The sequence below is a fragment of the Mesocricetus auratus genome, unplaced genomic scaffold (assembly GCF_017639785.1).
Source record: "Mesocricetus auratus isolate SY011 unplaced genomic scaffold, BCM_Maur_2.0 Super-Scaffold_6730, whole genome shotgun sequence".
NCBI classification, from domain to species: Eukaryota; Metazoa; Chordata; class Mammalia; order Rodentia; family Cricetidae; genus Mesocricetus; species Mesocricetus auratus.
Genome location: NW_024429184.1, coordinates 7,040,127 through 7,059,140, shown reverse-complemented (window position 1 = coordinate 7,059,140; position 19,014 = coordinate 7,040,127). Strand labels below are relative to the sequence as shown.

The 19,014-nt window shown below is 43.6% G+C and overlaps 1 protein-coding gene and 1 long non-coding RNA gene across 2 annotated transcripts; one reads left to right on the top strand and one right to left on the bottom strand.

The window, feature by feature from the left end:
- On the top strand, window positions 1-12,363 carry LOC101837796 (protein NipSnap homolog 3A). Its single transcript, XM_005076483.3, has 6 exons — window positions 1-396; window positions 4,541-4,751; window positions 6,895-7,053; window positions 9,712-9,861; window positions 11,814-11,900; window positions 11,988-12,363. The coding sequence occupies exons 1-6, from the start codon at window positions 1-3 to the stop codon at window positions 12,062-12,064; spliced, it is 1,080 nt and encodes a 359-aa protein (XP_005076540.2). The 3' UTR covers window positions 12,065-12,363.
- Window positions 12,364-13,197: 834 nt separating this feature from the next.
- LOC110342091 lies at window positions 13,198-18,985 on the bottom strand. The gene is made up of 2 exons (XR_002384086.2): window positions 18,683-18,985; window positions 13,198-13,522 (listed from the first exon to the last, which is right to left on the bottom strand). It is a non-coding gene; the product is annotated as an uncharacterized LOC110342091 (long non-coding RNA).
- Between the last annotated feature and the right edge of the window lie 29 nt (window positions 18,986-19,014).

Here is a 19,014-nt window from a genome sequence, read left to right as displayed (position 1 = left end):
ATGAAGGCTCCGGGTCGGTGCCCTGGGTCCCACATCCATCCACACCACGCCCCAACATTTTGGAGTGTTAGTGCCCTCGGGGGCTTAAAGTGGTGGCCCAGGGTGTGGAATTGCACCAAGCTCAGAGTTCTTCTGATTGCAACATCACCTCTGACGTCAGGGCCCGAATTTTCTACAACAAAGGCCAAGCAAAGGGTAGGAGCCTCTGCCCTTACGGAGGAGCCGCCCTGCCAAGCCCTGTACCCCCAGCTAAACGGAGCGGGAGCACCAAGAAGGGGAAGAGTCCCTGCGCCTGGCCGGCTGCCATCTTCCTGCGAGCCCCAGGCCATGGCCATGCTGGCACTCCGAAGCTGCCTGGGCAAGGCACTGATAGCCCCGCGGGCGCTGGCGACTCAGGTAGGAGACACCGGCCTGCAGGGAGGTGGGCGGAGCTGTGTGCGGTGCAGGTGCTCTTGGTGAGGTTTGGCTCTACTCGGGTGCCTCGGTTCCCGGGCACCTGTGGGTCCTAGCGAGGGACCACCTTGCCCAGCAGTGCCCAGCAGTTAGGGGAGGACTGGAGCCTCGGGAAGTTCGACTAAGATACGATGAGATGTGCACCAAAGGGGACCACCATCCAACCCAGCCCTAGCTGTTGAGCACCGGCTTAGCCTGGGGATGAATCCAGTTCTTTCCCGTTTGGGACTAGGACTTGACCCAAATAGAGAGAATCAGGATAGTACAGAACCATGTAAACCTTCAAGAAGAGACTAGTAACTGCTCACCCAGCGTAATATCATCAATTATTTCCTTACAGTTTTTCTCTGATCATTGTTTTTGTTTTTCTTTTGTTTTAACCACCATTCTCTTTTTTCCCCTCTATATATGTTTTTATTTAAATTAGAAACATGAATGCTTCACATGTCAATCCCAGCTCCCTCTCAAACCCCTCCTCTCTTGTCCCTCTGTCAGCCCCCCCAGCCCCCCACCCAATCCCCACATCATTCCCCCAGGGAAGGTGAGGCCCTCCTTGGGGGGGTCTCCAAAGTCTGTCATTTCATCCAGGGAAGGACCTAGGCCCTTCCCCATGTGCCCAGGCTGAGAGAGCATCCCTCTATTTGGAATGGGCTCCCAAAGATCATTCATACACCATGGTAAACACTGATCCACTACCCAAGGCCCCAGTGATTTCTATGGCCTCCTCACTAGCACTACTTTCATGGAATCTAGATCAGTCCACTGTTGGCCTCTCAGGCATCAGTCTGGGGTTCAAGAGCTCCCCCTTTCCCGGTCAGCTGTCTTTGTGGGTTTCACCATCATGGTCTTGACTGCCTTGCTCATCATTCCTCCCTCTCTGTCACTGGGTTCCAGGAGTTCAGTTCAGTGTTTAGCTGTGGGTATCTGTCTCTGCTTCCATCAGCCACTGGATGAAGGTTCTAGGATGGCATATAGGGTAGTCGTCAACCCTATCATCAAGGAGGGGCTATTAATGTAGTCTCTCCACTATTGCTTAGTTTGCCGGTTGATGTTATCCTTGTAGATCTCTGGAGATCTCACTGGCGCCGGATCTCTCCTCAAACCTATAATGACTTGGTCTATTATAGTGTCTCTCATCCTGCTCTCCTCTATTCTTAGCTGGACTCAACCTTCCTGGTCCCCCATACCTTCTTCTCCCCTCCTCTTATCCCCCTCTCTTTTTCCTGGTTCCCTCTCCCCTCCCCCGATGTCCCCAATCTGTTCAGGAGATCTTTCCTCATTCCATTTCTCTGGGGTATCATGCATCTCTCTTGGGAATCTCCCTGTTTCCCAGACTCACTGGCACTGGGATTGTAGGCTGACACTCCCCTGATTCATGTCTATAATCCATATATGAGTGAGTACATACCATGTTTGTCTTTTTGTGACTGGGTTGCCTCACTTAGGATGGTTTCTTCTAGTGCCATCCATTTGCATGCAAATTTCAAGATTCCTTTGTTTTTTTTCTGCTGAGTAGTACTCCATTGTGTAAATGTACCACATTTTCTCTATCCACTCTTCAGTTGTGGGGCATCTAGGTTGCTTTCAGGATCTAGCTATTACATATAATGCTGTTAGGAACATAGTGGAGCAGACATCCTTGTTGTGTGAATGGGCATCTTTTGGGTGGAATTGCTGGGTCTTGTGGTAGGCTGAATCCCATTTTCCTGAGGAATCTCCATACTGATTTTATGGGGGAAGTCCTGTGTATATGTCAATAAAGCACTGTTGGCCAATCGGGAAGCAAGATAGGTGGGACTAGAAATCGAGGAGTATGCTGGGAAGGAGAAACACAGGGAGTCAAGATGTAACTGCCATAGGGATAAGAAGCCTGGAAACCTCTCCAGTAAGAGAAATACTTAGATTAACAATTATGGGGTAAATACTTAAGTCAGAGCTAGCCAGTAAGAAACAAGGCCAACAGCTTCATAATTAATACAGTGTCTTGTGTGTTATTTGGGGACTACAACGCGGCAGAGCCCAGGTGACTGGCGGGTGATAAACCAAAGCTGCTGGCAAGGAAAAGCCTCCCTTTATGCTGATTTCCATAGTGGCTGTACCAGTAGGCACTCCCACCAGCAACGGAGGAGTGTTCCCCTTTCTCCACACCCTCTCCAGCACAAACTGTCATTGGTGTATTTGATTTTAGCCATTCTGACAGGAGTGAGGTGGTATCTCAGAGTTGCTTTGATTTGCATTTCCCTAATGGCTAATGATGTTGAGCACTTTCTCAAGTATCTCTCAGCCATTTTAGACTCCTCTATTGAGAATTCGCTATTTAGTTCTGTACCCACTTTTTCATTGGATCCTTTGGTGTTTTGGAGACTTGATTCTTGAGTTCTGTGTAGATTTTGGAGATCAGCCCTCTGTCAGATGAACCGCCATTCTCTTTAATGAGTCAATGCTGGTCAAGAGTGAGTCTAAGTTGCAGGTGATGAAGCATATGATTTCTCCCCAGCATAGCTCTGCCTCTGCAACAGGAATCTGGAAAATTGTTTCTATCTAGTCACACACCTCTCTGTGGGTTCCCTCCTATGTCTTGTGTCCTGGAAATAATAATAATAAAAGTGTGTGCCTTTGACAATTATTTCATTCTCTAAATGTACACTCACTCTTTGAATCAACCAACCTATACAGTATTTTGAATGCCATTGACTTGCTTTCGATGTTTTATTCATTTTAAAACTATAGATAATAAGCAGTTCTAATAATCCCATTTGTAGATTATGGCTAAAAAAAACACAGAGACTCAAAAGTCCATCAAATGCAGGGTCAGCTGCAGATTTTTATAGGAAGTTTGCTGATTTGCACAGCAAGAATACATTTCAGAGTATATATGAATGGAATGGACTAAAGGAAGAAAATTATATTAAGCTAAGTATTTTTAAGTAAAAATGTATCAAGAGGAAAATGATTGCTTTTTCTATCCATACTAAGTTGTCTGTGTATGCAGTGGTTTTTTCCATACTTCTATATGCATCTGATCTGTTTCAACAGATTTTTGTGCTATTATTAGCTTCATGAAGTGGGTGCATGATAGCCCAACTTGAAAATAAAATGAGTTTTTACAGCATATATGTGCATATGTACAGATATACACAAGGTAATTTCTGGTCAAGTATTTCCTAGGGAGAAGTGCTCTCAGAACAAGAAATAGAAACTTACATGGTAAATATGATTGGTTTTTAAAAGATAATACCTGAGAGGCATTTTTACCACGCTGGTACAACTAAGTACATTAAAGCTCATCTTTGCTTTGTGTTCCTTGCTAGAAACCAATAGTGATTCAGGCAATTCTGACATTTCTGATTTTTTAGCATTCTTGGTCCATTACTGTGGTTCTCAACCCCTTTGGGTTCGCATATTGGATATTTATATTATTACAATTCATAACAGTAGCAAAGTGACAATTATGAAGTAGCAAGGAAAAATCGTTGGCTGGTTGGGGTCACTACGGCATGAGAAACTGTATTAAGGGTTGCAGCATTGGGGAGGCTGAGAACCACTGGGGTGTTGCCAAACTTTGTAATGCAGCTGGATATCGATAGCGCCCTGATGCATCGCCTACATTCCAGTTCTCTTTCTGCCGAGTGTAGGAAGAATTCTTCGACCTGAGTGTCAACTTCTCTTTTGTAAAATGTTTTCTTTTAGTAAACATGTTTATTGTGTGTGCCCAAAGACATACAGTCCACAGAGCTCTTCCAGATACGTAACTGTGGTGACACACGCTGTAGATTAAAAGAATATAAGGGAGAAACCAAATGTATCTGGATCCTACCTGTGGATCTCTATCCCAGGAGCATCTCTAAGATACCACTGCCTTAGCTTGGGGCAGCTTTCCATAACAAGGTGGCTTAAGGAGACTCCACATGCTTGACCGTATTATCTTCAAAATCTACTATAATACATCTACGCAGAGTTGAAAGAAAAATGCCAACAGGGCTTGTGATTCAGCTATTGTGTCTCCTGTCACCAGACTCAGATATTGTTGGAAGGTAACACAAATTCCATCCTCCCCCATAATGAGATTTGATTTCTCTTTCTTCAGGTGTGCTCATCTTTTGCTACTGGCCGAAGACAAACCGAAGGAACATTCTATGAATTTTGTACTTATTATATTAAACCCTCAAAGATAAAAGAGTTCCTGGGCAATTTTAAGAAAAATGTTCATCTCCGGACATCTCACTCTGAATTGGTTGGATATTGGAGTGTAGAAGTTGGAGGCAGAATAAACAGAGTGTTCCATATTTGGAAGTATGGTATGAATTGCCCAGTTCAAATGTTCAGTATAGATCTTTATCCTGGTAGATGCTACAGGAGTATGGTGACATGTTATTTATGATTTAATAAAGCTTGCCTGAGGGTTCAGGATGCAAAGCCAGCCACACTAGTTAGCTACAGAAGCTACACGGTGGTGGCACACACCTTTAATCCCAGGACTCAGGATTAAGTGGTAGAGGGGTCTGTGTTAGTTCAAGGCCACAATGACTACACAAAATTGATCCAGTCCTAAAAGAAACAGCTCGCACATAGGTGATCTCAACACTTAGGATCATACCTCCCAGCAGTAGGTAGGTATAAAAAGCAAAGGGTCTCATGGAGATTTAGTCTCTAGCCACACTGAGGAGAGCATAGCAGTCTGAGTGACTCTGGGGAGCAGTGAAGTCGGGAGCAGTCTGAGCATCGGCCCTTTGGTCTGAGCTGAGGTAGAGTAAGAGCTACTGGCTTGGCTGCTTTGCTTCTCTGATCTTCAGCTTGAAGCTTGAGCCCCAATATCAGTCTCTGGGCCTTTTATTTTCTGTGTTACATAGGAGTCTTAAATGGATATACATTAATGTATCTGATGCTAGACCTGGATATCACTGTCTCAGGGGAAACCGATTACACATTGAGGATTTTGAGTTAATGGAGGTTGAGAGGGGATGACAATCAGCTTTTGACCTTCCCTCAACCCTGAAGCTTATTGGTTCTATTGCATTTAAAGTCTGTTTTCAGTTGTCTCTACATCCCAGAGTCTTAATGAATTTGCTGCCATTTATTTTAAGAAGCTAAGGGAAATACATTACTAAGAGTTCTCATACTGCAACCGCACTACCTTGAAAAGGGAGAACATTACAAAATTATTCAGAATGCTTGTTAACTTTTTAAAGATCTAATCTTAAAATAGCCTACACTGGGGTTTGAGCATGTTCAGCAAACTTACTAATAAATGCATTTAGTGTTTGGTCATCTATGTTCAATTAATGTTCACAAAATTCTTTAATGAGAAAAGATTCTGTGTGTGGCATGGGTATACTTTGGTTTGGTTTGGTTTGGTTTGGTTTGGTTTTGAAGGACAACAAACACCATTAGCCCAACTTATGTTTCACACGTGGTTCATGTTAAGCATAGCCCATTGGGGGAAAGCATTGAAGTCCTAGTTTACCTCCCTTTAGGATAGGTTATTCCTATCCCTAGCACATGCTACATAAATATTCACCGTAGTCTCATGAGGCCTTTACCATAAATATAGTATTCGGCCCATACACTGGTAAGCATGTCGCATGTCACCTGTTTCAGTAACTGAGAGAGCAGAGATGTGGGTGCTAGGGAGGAACAGGAAGTGACAGTAGTGTGAGAACCAGCTATTTCTCTGGAAGTTATTTGTGCAGAGGAGACAATGCCAAGTGCCTTCAAATGTCACTTAATGTTAACATTGACTCAAGATACATCTTGACTGCCTACCCTCAATACCGAAGTAGAATCTGTCTTTCAGCTGGCACCGTCAGTTGAATGCCTCAGTTGCATAGTAAGAATGGTCAGTCCACATGTAAGCGTTAAACACCATTGTAAGCCCTCTTTATTCACTTAATCCTCACCACACATCTGGAGGTTGATGTTATATTATTTACGTACCACAGGCTGAGAAACTAAGTCAAGAGGCACACAGTGACTGACTCCCATACACAGTGACTGACTCCCGTACACAGTGACTAACTCCCGTACACAGCTGCCTTTGGAGAGGCAGCACCGGTGAAGCCCATTCAATGAGATCACAATATTGTTTCCCCTTCTTCTACCCTGAAGACCCGGGGCAACTTGAGGCACACATGAAAGTTCTTTACAGACCTGTTCCCAAATCCACAGCACAGTGTTCTGTGTGCTCCAGATGAATGATTAACGATTTGGGTGTAGGTCGGGTACTGGTGGCACATGCCTATAATCCCAGCACTTGGGAGGCAAAGGCAGGCAGATCTCTGTGAGTTCCAGGGCAGCCTGGTCTACAGAGCGAATTCCAGGACAGCCTCCAAAACAAAACAGAGAAACCCTGTCTTTAAAAAAAATATTTGGGTGTAACACAAAGAAGTATAGATGGTTTTAAACCAATTTTTACAAACTTTTCTTCATTCTTTTCTACCATAGATAATTTTGCTCATCGAACTGCAGTTTACAAAGCCTTGGCCAAAGATAAAGAATGGAACGAACGATTCTTCATTCCAAATTCGACTTCCATTGAAAAACAAGAAAGTGAAATTGTCTATATGGTACCATGGTGCAAAATGGGACATCCTCCTAAGGAAGGTGTGCCTCTCTTAGTCCCTGTGTGTTTTCATGACTAAAATGGTACAGATGCTAAATGCATTTTTTGTTTGTTTGTTTTTGTTCTTCGAGATAGGGTTCCTCTGTATAGCCTATAACTCAACCTGTAGATCTGTCTGACCTTGAATTTACAGAGATCCACCTGCCTCTGCCTCCAGAGTTCTGGAATTAAAGGCATGGGCCGCCACCACCAGGCCAGATGTTAGGTTCCAATGTACATTTGTTATATTAAATATATTTGTAAATTACACCCAATTTAAAGTCACTATGTTTTTCCTAGAAAACGGGTCATTTGCAGGAACTGATTAAGTGGAATTCCCAAGCTCTATTACTATAATCATTTTTGTCTTCCTCTTTCTTACTTTCAGATTGACAATAATTCTTGGCCTTCTTGTTAATTTCACTTCTTGTGTATTTAAAGAGACTATTACCTCAGTCTAATTTTAACCAGAAATAAGACTAGAAAAGCATAAACTAATTAGAATTTTATTTTTCGTTGTTCTCAACTTTGTAGTATGTTTTAGAAGACACTGCAAAGAAACCTGAACAGCCTTATTTGGATCCTACCCACTTGGGCCTCCTACCACCCCTTAGTACTATCTAAATAAAATAATTGTCTTCTCCATTGGATCTTCTTGCAACCTGGTTCTTTGTCTCTGCTGATTCTATAATTCTGTGCAGAAATAAAATACATTTCAAATATGTAGTTAAAATAGTTAGGAAGAGCAAAATTAAATCTACAAGTTGGTTTGTTTTTCCAAAATAGGAAAATATAATTATCACTTCTGTTGCACTATCCTATTTGGATAGGAAAACTTACAGTGGCAAAATATACAAAGGCTGAAGAATAAACACATAGGCACTGAAGAAAAAATGTATTTTATTTTGTTGTTAACCAAGGATTTTATGCATTCATGGCAAGTGCTCTATCACTGAACTACCTCTCCAAATCCATGAAAAATTATTTTAAGGTCTTTCTAAAAGTATATACTTAGGCCATTCAAAATATCTTACTCTACTAATTCCTCAATGTCTACTCAATGTTGTTATACTAAAATAGTTCAGATAATTTTTTAATTCTTTTGTAACTATTTTAATGTATTCTGTCTCTCTCACATGTGTGCGTGCGTGTGTGCATAAATGTATGTGTCGCGAATGCAGAAACCTGCTGTGGAAACGGGAAGTGTGAGATACACTGGAGCTGGTTACAGGCAGCTGTGAGCTTCCTACATGGGTTCTGGGAGCTGAACCCTGGTCCTCTGCTCTCAAAAACTCTTAAGGTCCTTTGCCTCACAAGCTTTCGCTCAGGGTTCAGAAAAAGAGAAACACTACAGGAGCTGTAGGATCTAAGCCTGCAGGCTACAGAAAAGAACCTTCTCACAGAGTCCATTCTCCACGTGAGCTCTTCATTGTTCCCTCTTTCCTGTTCTCTAATTCTTCTGTCCTGATGTCTACAATTTCTTAGCTCTAATTCTCTCTCTTTCTTCTTCTCTTTCATTTTCCTGCTTACTTACCTTTCTTACCCTTTTGAATTTCTGCTCATTTCTCCCAGCTTCTCCCTCCAGCTCCTAACTCTCTAGTCTTCCCTCTCCAAATCACTCTCGCTCTTCTCTCATTCTGCCATGCTGCAAGTTTTCCAGCTACTAGACAGTTACAATCAGCAATTCTCTGGCTCCAGCCTGGTGCAAGGCTAGAGTTTATCAGGGTTATAGAAACAGATAAAAGTTGTTCACAAAGCAGTAACTGTCAGCCTTTCTCTATGGCTCAAGGTGGGAGTGCTTTAAAAGCTTCCAAGAACTTCTTAAAGGGAAAGGAGGTTAATTAAGGGAGAGAGAGGTAAGTCATTAGGGAAATACATGTGCTTTGTTAGTCTCTTAAATGTGACTAGGTAAATAAGCTAAAGATTACAATCAGTGAAAATCATGAGCAAGGCAAGAATGATCTTTAAGAAGTTGCTTTAAGGTCAATGTGAGGTTAGCTTGGAACTCACTATTTGCTGGCAGAGTGAATCCAGGATACTCTTGTTCTCTGTCTCTCTGAGACCTATGTCTCAACAACTTCAGACATGCTGTAATTCTTGTCCTTGCGTGTCTGTGAATGTCTCAATTAAAATATACCAATGCATAGGGGAAAATGTGCCCAGTAACTGGAGTTTTTTGAGATGAATCCCACCATGGAAAGGGAATGCCATGGCTTCCCAGCGAATTTACAGTAAGGACAGTCATTATTAAAGAAGCAAATACTCCCACCCACCGCCCTGCTTGTGGGCCTCCTTCATTGGAAAATGATCCCGAGGCAGGTGGGTGTTAGCTCCATGATGTGACAGCTGTGTTCTCACTGCATAATTGTGGGGCCAGCTCCTAACTACAGAACCAGCTCTCCAACCCTCACTGACCCCCTACTTTTTGTCATTTGTAGAATTAAGTGTAACAGCATAAATAAGTTTAAACATGGACAAGGGATTTCTGAGCATAAAATTCAGGGAAATGATGCAAATGTAATTACTGTGTCTGTATAAATGTGTATATGCAACCCTTCAAGTATGTACATGTGCATCAGGCTTCTGTGAAACCAAGTGAATATGAACATGAGTAGAAATTCCTCGACTGTCATTATTTAAATTATTTTTCTGTGTTCTAGGAGTCTATGAACTTGGTACTTTTCTTATGAAACCTGGTGGTCCAGCTCTATGGGGTGATGCATTTGAAAGAGCAGTGAATGCCCATGCCACTCAAGGCTACACTACATTGATTGGGGTGTTCCATACAGAGTTTGGAACACTCAACAGAGGTACAGATGTCCGTTTCTTTACAAATTTCCGTGTATATTGGTGACCTATTTGTGTGTTAGGATCCTTTGGTTAAAGTTCATGTATTATTGGCAAGTTCGTGTACTTTTATCATTTTAAAGAGTTGGTAAGTTGTCTTTCTTATTTAGAACTTAACACCTACCAAAACTGCTTTGAAATGCTAAACTTCTGTTTTCTGATACATAAAATAAACAAATCTTAACAACCATAAGAACCTCAAGAAATAGTGTATCTCTTTTATAATCTTTTTATTCCTTTAGATACATTATTATCAGTACTAGGGATTGACCCTAGGGCCTTATGCATGCTAGACAAATATTCCAACACTGAGCTATATCCCCTGTCCTGATTAGGTTTCTCTTCTGTGATAAAATACCATGACCAAAATCAACTTGGGGAGAGAAGGGTTTATTTAAGCTTACACTCCCCGTTACTAGGCCACCATGAAGAATTCAGGGCAGGAGATGATGCAGAACCCAGGGAACAGTGTTGCTTGCTGGATTGCTCTCCCTGATTTGCTGAGTCTGCTTTTTTATATGACCCCAGGTATTCTTTCCCAGACCAAGAGTGACACCATCCCCAGTAGGCTGGTATTTTCCACACCAATCATTTTTCAAGGAAACGGTGCACAGGCTTGCCTCAGTCTCTCTGATGGAGCACATTTTCTCAGCTGAGGCTCTGTCTCCTCAGATGCCTCAAGCTTTGTGTCAAAACTTAACGCAATTGGCCCATTGTCATCTCGACATACAAACACATCATTATTAAATCATAAACTTCCCTTTCCTGTTTGTCCCCAAGATGTCATGGTCACATTATCACAGTATAGAACCCAGTGTTACTTTAAAACTCATACCACCTTTAGAAGTGTAATCTCTTTCAAATATCCAGAGTCTCTTAACTCTGGGCCCTTGTGAAATCTGATTCCAAGATGAAAGAGCCAGAGCGCGGTATCAAATTCAAAGCAAACCCAATATTTAACGGCGTGAAAAGTGTGGTGCCTGACATCTGGGACCTGTTCATGAGTCGATGGTCTGGGCTCCAGAGGGCTGGGGATGCCCGACTCCTGAGTTTTGCCAACCTCAGGACACACCACACTGGCCTGCTCTGCTCCACAGCCGCCGCTGGCCCAGACAGTGTTCCACTACCCAGGCATCTCCAAGAGGCTGCAGCTGAGGCTGCATTCTCACCAGTGACCTCTCCTGGAAATTCTCCAGGGTCCCCAGACCTGGTGGCACACAGTGCCAAGTCCCGGCTGCTCTCCAGGACCCCTGCATGCTTTCAAAACCAGCACCACTAAGGTGACCCTTACACATTCAGGCTCAGCGGCCAGCGCGAGACGCAGAACTACAGTGAAATGAAATACAAGGCAGGAAGTCGCACATACAGTCTGGGGCCTGATCTCACCGCACTTCCCTTTCCTCGCCCGCCTCATTTCTGGTCTATGAAGCCAGTCCCATGAGTTGATCTGTCGTTTTCCTCTGACTCCTCAGACGTCTTGTCACTGAAATGCTTAGGGTCACTTTTTTATCTTAGAGTTATTGGGCTTTATTTCTAACTTCTGTGTGTGTGTGTGTGTCACGTTTTTATCTTAGAATCATTGGACTTTATTTCTAACTTCTCTGTGTGTGTGTGTGTGTGTGTGTGTCACGTTTTTATCTTAGAGTCATTGGACTTTATTTCTAACTTCTGTGTGTGTGTGTCACGTTTTTATCTTAGAATCATTGGACTTTATTTCTAACTTCTCTGTGTGTGTGTGTGTGTGTGTGTGTGTGTGTGTGTGTGTCACGTTTTTATCTTAGAGTCACTGGGCTTTATTTCTAACTTCTTTGTGTGTGTGTGTGTGTGTGTGTGAGTGTGTTGTGAGAGTGTGTTGTGAGAGTGAGTGTGTCTGCATCCGTGTGTGTGTCAACGCCTTTTTGATTCTCTTCTGCAGTTCACGTTCTCTGGTGGAGCGAGAGCGCGGACATTCGCGCGGCTGGGAGACACCGATCTCATGACGACCCCAGGGTCGTGTCTGCTGGTGAGCTGTTTCCCTGGGCAGGGATCACTTTTAAAACACCTTTGATTTGGCTCCTAACTCTGTATGTCTTACGCGATGTTTTTCCAGTCCGGGAGAGTGTCAACTACCTGGATATCCAGCAGAACGTGCTCCTGATTCCGGAGCCGTTTTCCCCATTGAGGTAGTTTCCTTCAGCTGACCCTGCTGCAGCTCCCTCAGGAGAACTATTTCTGCTCTGCATTCATGGGAGTGGTGAGTTAACTCCGCCCCTGCCTGTCTGAAGCTCCTCCAGGTCTCTTTTACCAGACCCATCTCTACGTCGGAAACAGAATTTATTTTCTCCATGCCTCTTCGTTATCTGTCAGGCACAGAAAACAACTAATCCAAAAACAATGTTGTTTAGCCCCAGCAAAATCTTTGAAGACTCATTCATTTATAAGCTGAAGTGCCTTACTATTAATTTTCCTGATATTTACTTAACCCAGATGCTTTCTAACAAAGATGCCTGGTCACTGTATCAAGATCTTTGTTTTCCGTTTGTTTCAGAATAGCTCCTCTGTAGAACAAGACATTGTTCAAATGAGATCACATTTCCAAGCTTGTGATATTTTTAAATTATTAATAAATATGTGAAAGTTCTTAATTTTGTCTTTTTACCTGAGGTGTTTTACTCCAATAGCTTATTTTATAATGTAAATGTGATTCACATGAAAAACTGTATAATCATACATGTTGTCTGCATTGTCAGTCGCTCACTTGGAAAATAATAGATCAGCACACTAAAAGTTTCGATGACTCTAGCTTATAGGCTGAAATGTTATTTATAATTAATACTTATTTCATTTTTATCCTAACAAAATGCTTGAGATAGCTTTATTTAAATGAGGTCATTATAGACATGGAAACATTTGCCCTAACTTAAAAAAAAAACCTATATATTCTGATGCTTTTTTTACTAGATTTTACATTTCCAGCATTCTCTTTAGAATAGATTTAATGCAGTGGAAGGAATAATTTGTTGCCCTTACTGTGAATGTGCTTACATTAAGGAAATGTCATGCTACTTGTGACAGTCTGGGTCAAGCATGTTGCCCCTCCCACGTCTCATCGGCTGAAGCCTTGATCATACTGGGAGGTGGTAAGAACCTTAAGAGGAAAGGCCTAGAGGAAGAAAATGCGTCTCTGGTCTTGGGCCCTGGGAAGGTATATTGGACCCCTTCCACTGACTCTGTGATATACTACCCCGGAGCAGTCCAAAGAGCAACTGTGCTAAGGAACCGTACCCTAAAGCCCCTAAAACCATTAAGCAAAATCCACCTTTCTTCTTCTAACTTTATTGTTCCCAGGGGTTTTGTCATGGCCAGGCCTTTCCCTGTTCCACCAGGAGTGTAGGATCACTTCATCACAACTACAAACGTGTTTATCCCTCACCGTTTGGGAAGGATTGACATGAGCCTCACTTTTGGGCATAGCAGCCTGCCCCACTGGGCAGAAAGGATGGGCAGTATCTTGGTGCTGTTTCTGTTGTAATGGCAGGTATGTGACAGGTTCTCTGTACCTCACTTCCCATGCAGAAGAGACCCATGATGGTCTGGGTAACTCCAGTTGTGGCGCACTTCTCTTCTCCGGCAGAGATCTTGTCTCTGCAAAAGAAGGACGTAGTAGCATCACTGAGGAGGGCCTGGACTGTCTGAACGCATTGGGAGCACGGGATCTCACTGTGCAGCCTAGGCCAGTCTAGAACTCAATGTGTGGCTAATGATTTCCTCAAGCTCCTGTCTTCCAGTCCCCACTTCTGTGCTGGTATAGTTTTATGTCATCTCGACACTATCTACCATCATCTGAGAGGAGGGAATGTCAACTGAGAAAATGCCTCCATAACATCTGACTGTAAGTAAGTTTGTGGGGCATTTTCTCAATCACTGAATGAGGTGGCCTCTCATTGTGGGTGGTGCCACCCCTGGGGCTGGTGGTCCTTGGTTCTATAAGCAGGCAAGATGAGTAAGCGATAGGGGATCCAGCCAATAAACAGCACCCCTCTGTGGCCTCTGCATCAGCTCCTGCCTCCGGGTTCCTGCCCTGCTTGAGCTCCTGTCCTGACTTCCTTCAATGATGGACTACGATGTGAAGTATAAGCCACATAAACCCTGGCCTCCCCAAGTTGGTTTTGGTCATGGTGTTTCATCACAGTGATAGTAACCCTAACTAGGACAGCTTCCTAAATGTTGGGATTACAGGCCTGTACCATCATAGAGGCAGATCTCTGGGAGTTTGAGGCCAGTCTGCAGAGTGAGTTCCAGGACAGCCAAGGCTACACAAAGAAACTGCCTTGAAAAACAACACGAAGTCGTCTCTAAAGACTGAACTCTCTTCAATCTAATCAGAACCAGCCTCTGACATACAAGATACTCATTGATCTGTATGGCAGACACTACATGTTGAAAGTCATGGTTAACAAGACAAAGTACCTGCTTTCATGTGGTCAGTATTCCTGAAGTGAAGAGGCAGGAGCCAGCTCACATAGAGCTGCTAAAGAGTTGGGATTTTCTTTTCTTTCTTTTTATTTAAATTAGAAACAAGCTTGTTTCACAGGTCAATCCCAGTTCCCTCTCCCTCCTCTCCTCCCCTGCACATCACCAACCCCCTTTACCATCCCCTTTCTGCTCCCCAGGGAGGGTGAGACCTTCCATGGGGGATCTTCAAAGTCTGTCATATCATTTGGAGCAGGGCGTAGGCCCTCCCCTGTGTGTCTAAGCTGAGAGAGTATCCCTCTGTGTGGAGTGGGCTCCCAAAGTCCATTCGTGTACTAGGGATAAATACTGATCTACTACTAGAGGTCCCATAGACTAGAACTCCAAACTGACCCCCTGGTTCAGGGAGTCTGGATAGGTCCTATGCTGGTTTCCCAGCTATCAGTCTGGGGTCCATGAGCTCCTCCTTGTTCAGGTCAGCTGTTTCTGTGGGTCTCTCCAGCCTGGTCTTGACCCCTTTGCTCATCACTCCTCCCTCTCTGCAACTGGATTCCAGAGTTCAGCTCAGTGTTTAGCTGTGGGTGTTTGCTTCTGCAATGGAATCTTGAAATTTGCAGGCAAATGGCTGGAACTAGAAGAAACCATCCTGAGTGAGGTAGTCACAAAAAGGACAAACATGGTATGTACTCACTCATATATGGAGCAAAGGATTACCAGCCTAAAATCCATACTGCCAGAGAAGCTAGGAAACAAGGAGGACCCTACGACAGACATACATGGTACCCTGGAGTAGGGGAGAGGGAGTTAGGAGAAAGAGAAAGGGAGAAGAGAAGGGGAGAGGATGGCATGAGGGAGCAGGAAGATTGAGTCAGGGGAAGAATAGAGGAGAGCAAGAAAAGAGATACCATAATACAGGGAGCCATTATAGGTTTAAGGAGAAATCAGGCACTAGGGAAATGTCCAGAGATCTACAAGGTTGACCCCAATCTAAGCAATTGTGGAGAGGCTACCTTAAATGCCCTTCCCTGATAATGAGATTGATTACTACTTTATATGCCATCCCAGAGTTTGGATGTCCTGCTCAATGTGATGAAAGTGGGTAGTGAGGAGCAAAGCATTAGGTAGCAGCAGTGGAGGTCAGAAGAGGTGCGAGGTCCCTGAGAGCTGCAGGTGCAGGTGACTGTGAGCAACCTCATGTGGACACTGGGAACTGGACTTGGGTCCTCTGTAACAACAGAATACACACTTAACCACTGAGCCATCTCTCCAGCCCCCAAATCTTAATTTTTAAAGAAATAACCATCTTTAATGACTTTTTTCTGAGGATATTAGGTCCTCTAAATGTTTGCTCTTTCAGACTCTCTTCAGGTTACCACGTTAGCTCTTTCTAAATGATGTGATTCATAGGACACCAATGCTAATAAATGCAGTGGCAGAGACACTAATCCAAGAACCTCAGAGTATAGTCACTGATCCCGTGCAGTATGACTCAGAATGCTTGGGCCTGACATTCTTTGCCTTACAGACTAAGAAATACCACCAGCTTAGCATGGAGCAGTGGTTCTCATCTGGTGGGTCGATACCCTTTGGAGATCAAATGACCCTTTCACAGGGGTCACACATCAGATATTTACATTAAGATTCATAACAGCAGAAAACTTACAGTTGTGAAACAGCAACAAAAATAATCTCATGGTTGGGGGTTGCCACAGCATGAGGAGCTGTATTAAAGGGTCACAGCATTAGAGAGGTTGAGAACCACTGGCACAGGGTAAGGTTGAGAACAAAGCCTGGACCAGAAGCCAGAAGATCTGAATCCCGCTTCTGACTCTGCTACAAGTCCAGCATGTGACATCACTCACCCCTTCAGCCTTGGCTTCCTTGTTTGTGACCTAGGGATGAGAACATGTTCAGCTCCCACAGTCATGGAACCACCCCCAGCAATGGCTACAAGCAGAGGCAACAGCACATTGCCCCCCATGATCAATTCAGAAAGCATTATCTAAAGGATTATCTAAATCCTGTTTGAAACTCCTCAGACTTTACCTCCTCTCAAAATAATAATGCATACATACTTCACAAGTAAACCCCAGGCCTTTCCATGTGTGGCTGACAAACGTGCCCACTAAAGGCATGGATGTTTAATTGATGCCCTTAGGTCTATTACTCTATAGTATTAGTATAGAAACTAATCAAGCAAATACAGCCACATACCATATAACGTTTTGGATAGTTGTGAACTGCATAGAACACAGGAATCTGATAAACTACACCATCTAATGAAATAGTGATTTTAGTTTGTAAGTACATTCCATGATCATGCAAGTATAAAATCCTCAAAAATGCATTCCTTAGACTGTCATCATTAAATGACACATGTTTGTTTTCTGTAGGGAAATAAGGCAATGAAAATTATCTCATTTTATTATCACTATCACCTTAAGCAACATTTTCATAAACATTGTGATGGTAACTTGTCTTTACTGAAATTAAACATCACATGCCTTAGCGCGTGTGAATACACACACACACAATTTCACTCTAAATAATTGTACTTTAAATTACAAGAACTCAAAAAAAATTAGGAGCTGGAAGTACAACTCAGTTTATTGCACCCTTGTCTGACATCCCAGAAACCCTGGGTTCAATCCCCAAATTTGGGGGGCAGAGCTCAGACTGTGCCTAAAGAAAGAAAAGTTACTCTTATGTCACCACCTAGTAGCCTTAGAATATGGTTCTGGAAAGAGAAACTTCTGCAGGGCGGGGGAAGGACCCAGAAGGTCAGCATCCAGAGTGCCTACAGGTACCTGGCCGCCTCCCAGGGAGCTAGCAGGATCCACTGCACCTGCTCCCAGCTGCACAGTTGCACAAGTCTAACCTTTGAACACAATCAAGCAGGAACACCACCAGGGACACGGTTCTGTGTGCCTGCATCAGAGGTCAACCCTCCTGCAAGTCTGAAAATGATACCTACTTGTTATGTGAGGTGTACAAATGCGTTTTCACAAAAGTCAAACTAGAACAGTAATAAAAACATGGTCGGAAAAAGCCTTATCCACTGGTGTGGAAAGTATAAATTCATAAACTATTTCAATAGTATTAAGATTAATATGCACACAGCTTAGAAGTCGGCAATCAACGGGTGCACTCTGAGGCATTATATACGAACATAACAGAGTCCAGTCGGCCATTCGGTAGGTTTGTATGCTGTGAAATGAAAACGAGTCCATGATCACTCCTGGGTACGGGTGAGAAGGGTTTTACTGTAGATATGAGGAATAGAACAGCCAGAGGCATCTGGAAGGATCCAGACTGAACATGACCAGTAGAATAGACCGTGAGAGGGGAGAGAGGGGGAGAGCGAGGGAGGAAGAGAGGAGAGGAAACCGGAGAAAGGGCAAATGGATGAAGAGAGGCCCCTAGGACCAGGAGAACCAGGAGAACTTGTCACCAAAAGGGCTGACATTATATAGGAAAGAGAGGCTGGGGAAGGGAAGAGGAAGTTAGGGGTCTGGAGAGGTTTAGGGTGGGTGCTGAGGAACCAGGCCAGAGTCCACTTAGATATGTTAAAAGGCACCTCGGTTAGCCATTACTCCCAGGTTTCTTTGAGACCTAATACTCCAGAGAAACTGTGTGGTCAGTCCAAAGCAGGCTGCTGACAGCACTCGGTAACCCACAATGAGTAAAAGCTGTATCTCAGTTGTAACCAACTGCATTCCCTTTGGTCATAAAAGAAGGGAATAATGCACAATATTCTCAGGACTTGTGATGTTTTAATCAATGAAAGTCATAGATATCATATTTACAGTAGCTGCAGATGTCAAATTCCTTTTATGCTTATCACTATTTAAAATGCTGTCTTACACCTTAGATCGTTATTTAATACCTATATAAAGAAGCATGTCTGTTTTCAATAACTTACCTTCATGTTTTGATGATGTTTGTTCAATGTAATTTGTTTTTTAGAGTTACATGTATTTGCTAAGCATAAAATCTTTAGGGATTTAAAGGCTCACAAGATTTCCAGAAATCTGACACTGACAAGGTTTTTAATCCCTGATGGCCAATAGATAATGTAGCCTAGTGTACATTAGCAAGGTAGCCAAGAGACTATTTTCATCAGGGAAATTATTCAAGATATAGGGATCAATTAAACTATTTAATATGTACCTGAAAACGAGATGTCTCTAAATCCTAACCTTCCAAGCGGATATAGGTAGAAAACTCCATAATATGCTCAACGAAGAACACAAACACGCACCAGGAAAAAAACCTGGTAAATGAAGTTTTTCTGAGGGCCCACAGGTCTGCTTTCACAGCCCACACAATTACCTAACTTCACTCTCCACGCGTGATTTCAGGCCCGCGGGGCCCACTGCTCTGGACTCCAGGAGAATTACCCCATCTTTATTGGGAGCCTCCCAGGACACCGTCGGGTGGCTGGGGCTAAGAGAGATGCTGGGAACCACGCGATAAAGGTGAAGAAGGCTCGCTGGGGGCTGCCACAGGGGTCACGCCCACCCCCAAGCTTCAGAGCGCCCACGCTGGAAGAGCAAAAGCCAGGCCAAGTGTCAGGTTGACACGCGAGCAAGCAGCGGCTGAGCTTCCGGAGGGGGCGGGGCGAGGCGGGGCAGGACGGGGCGCCGGGCCCCGCCCACCGCAAC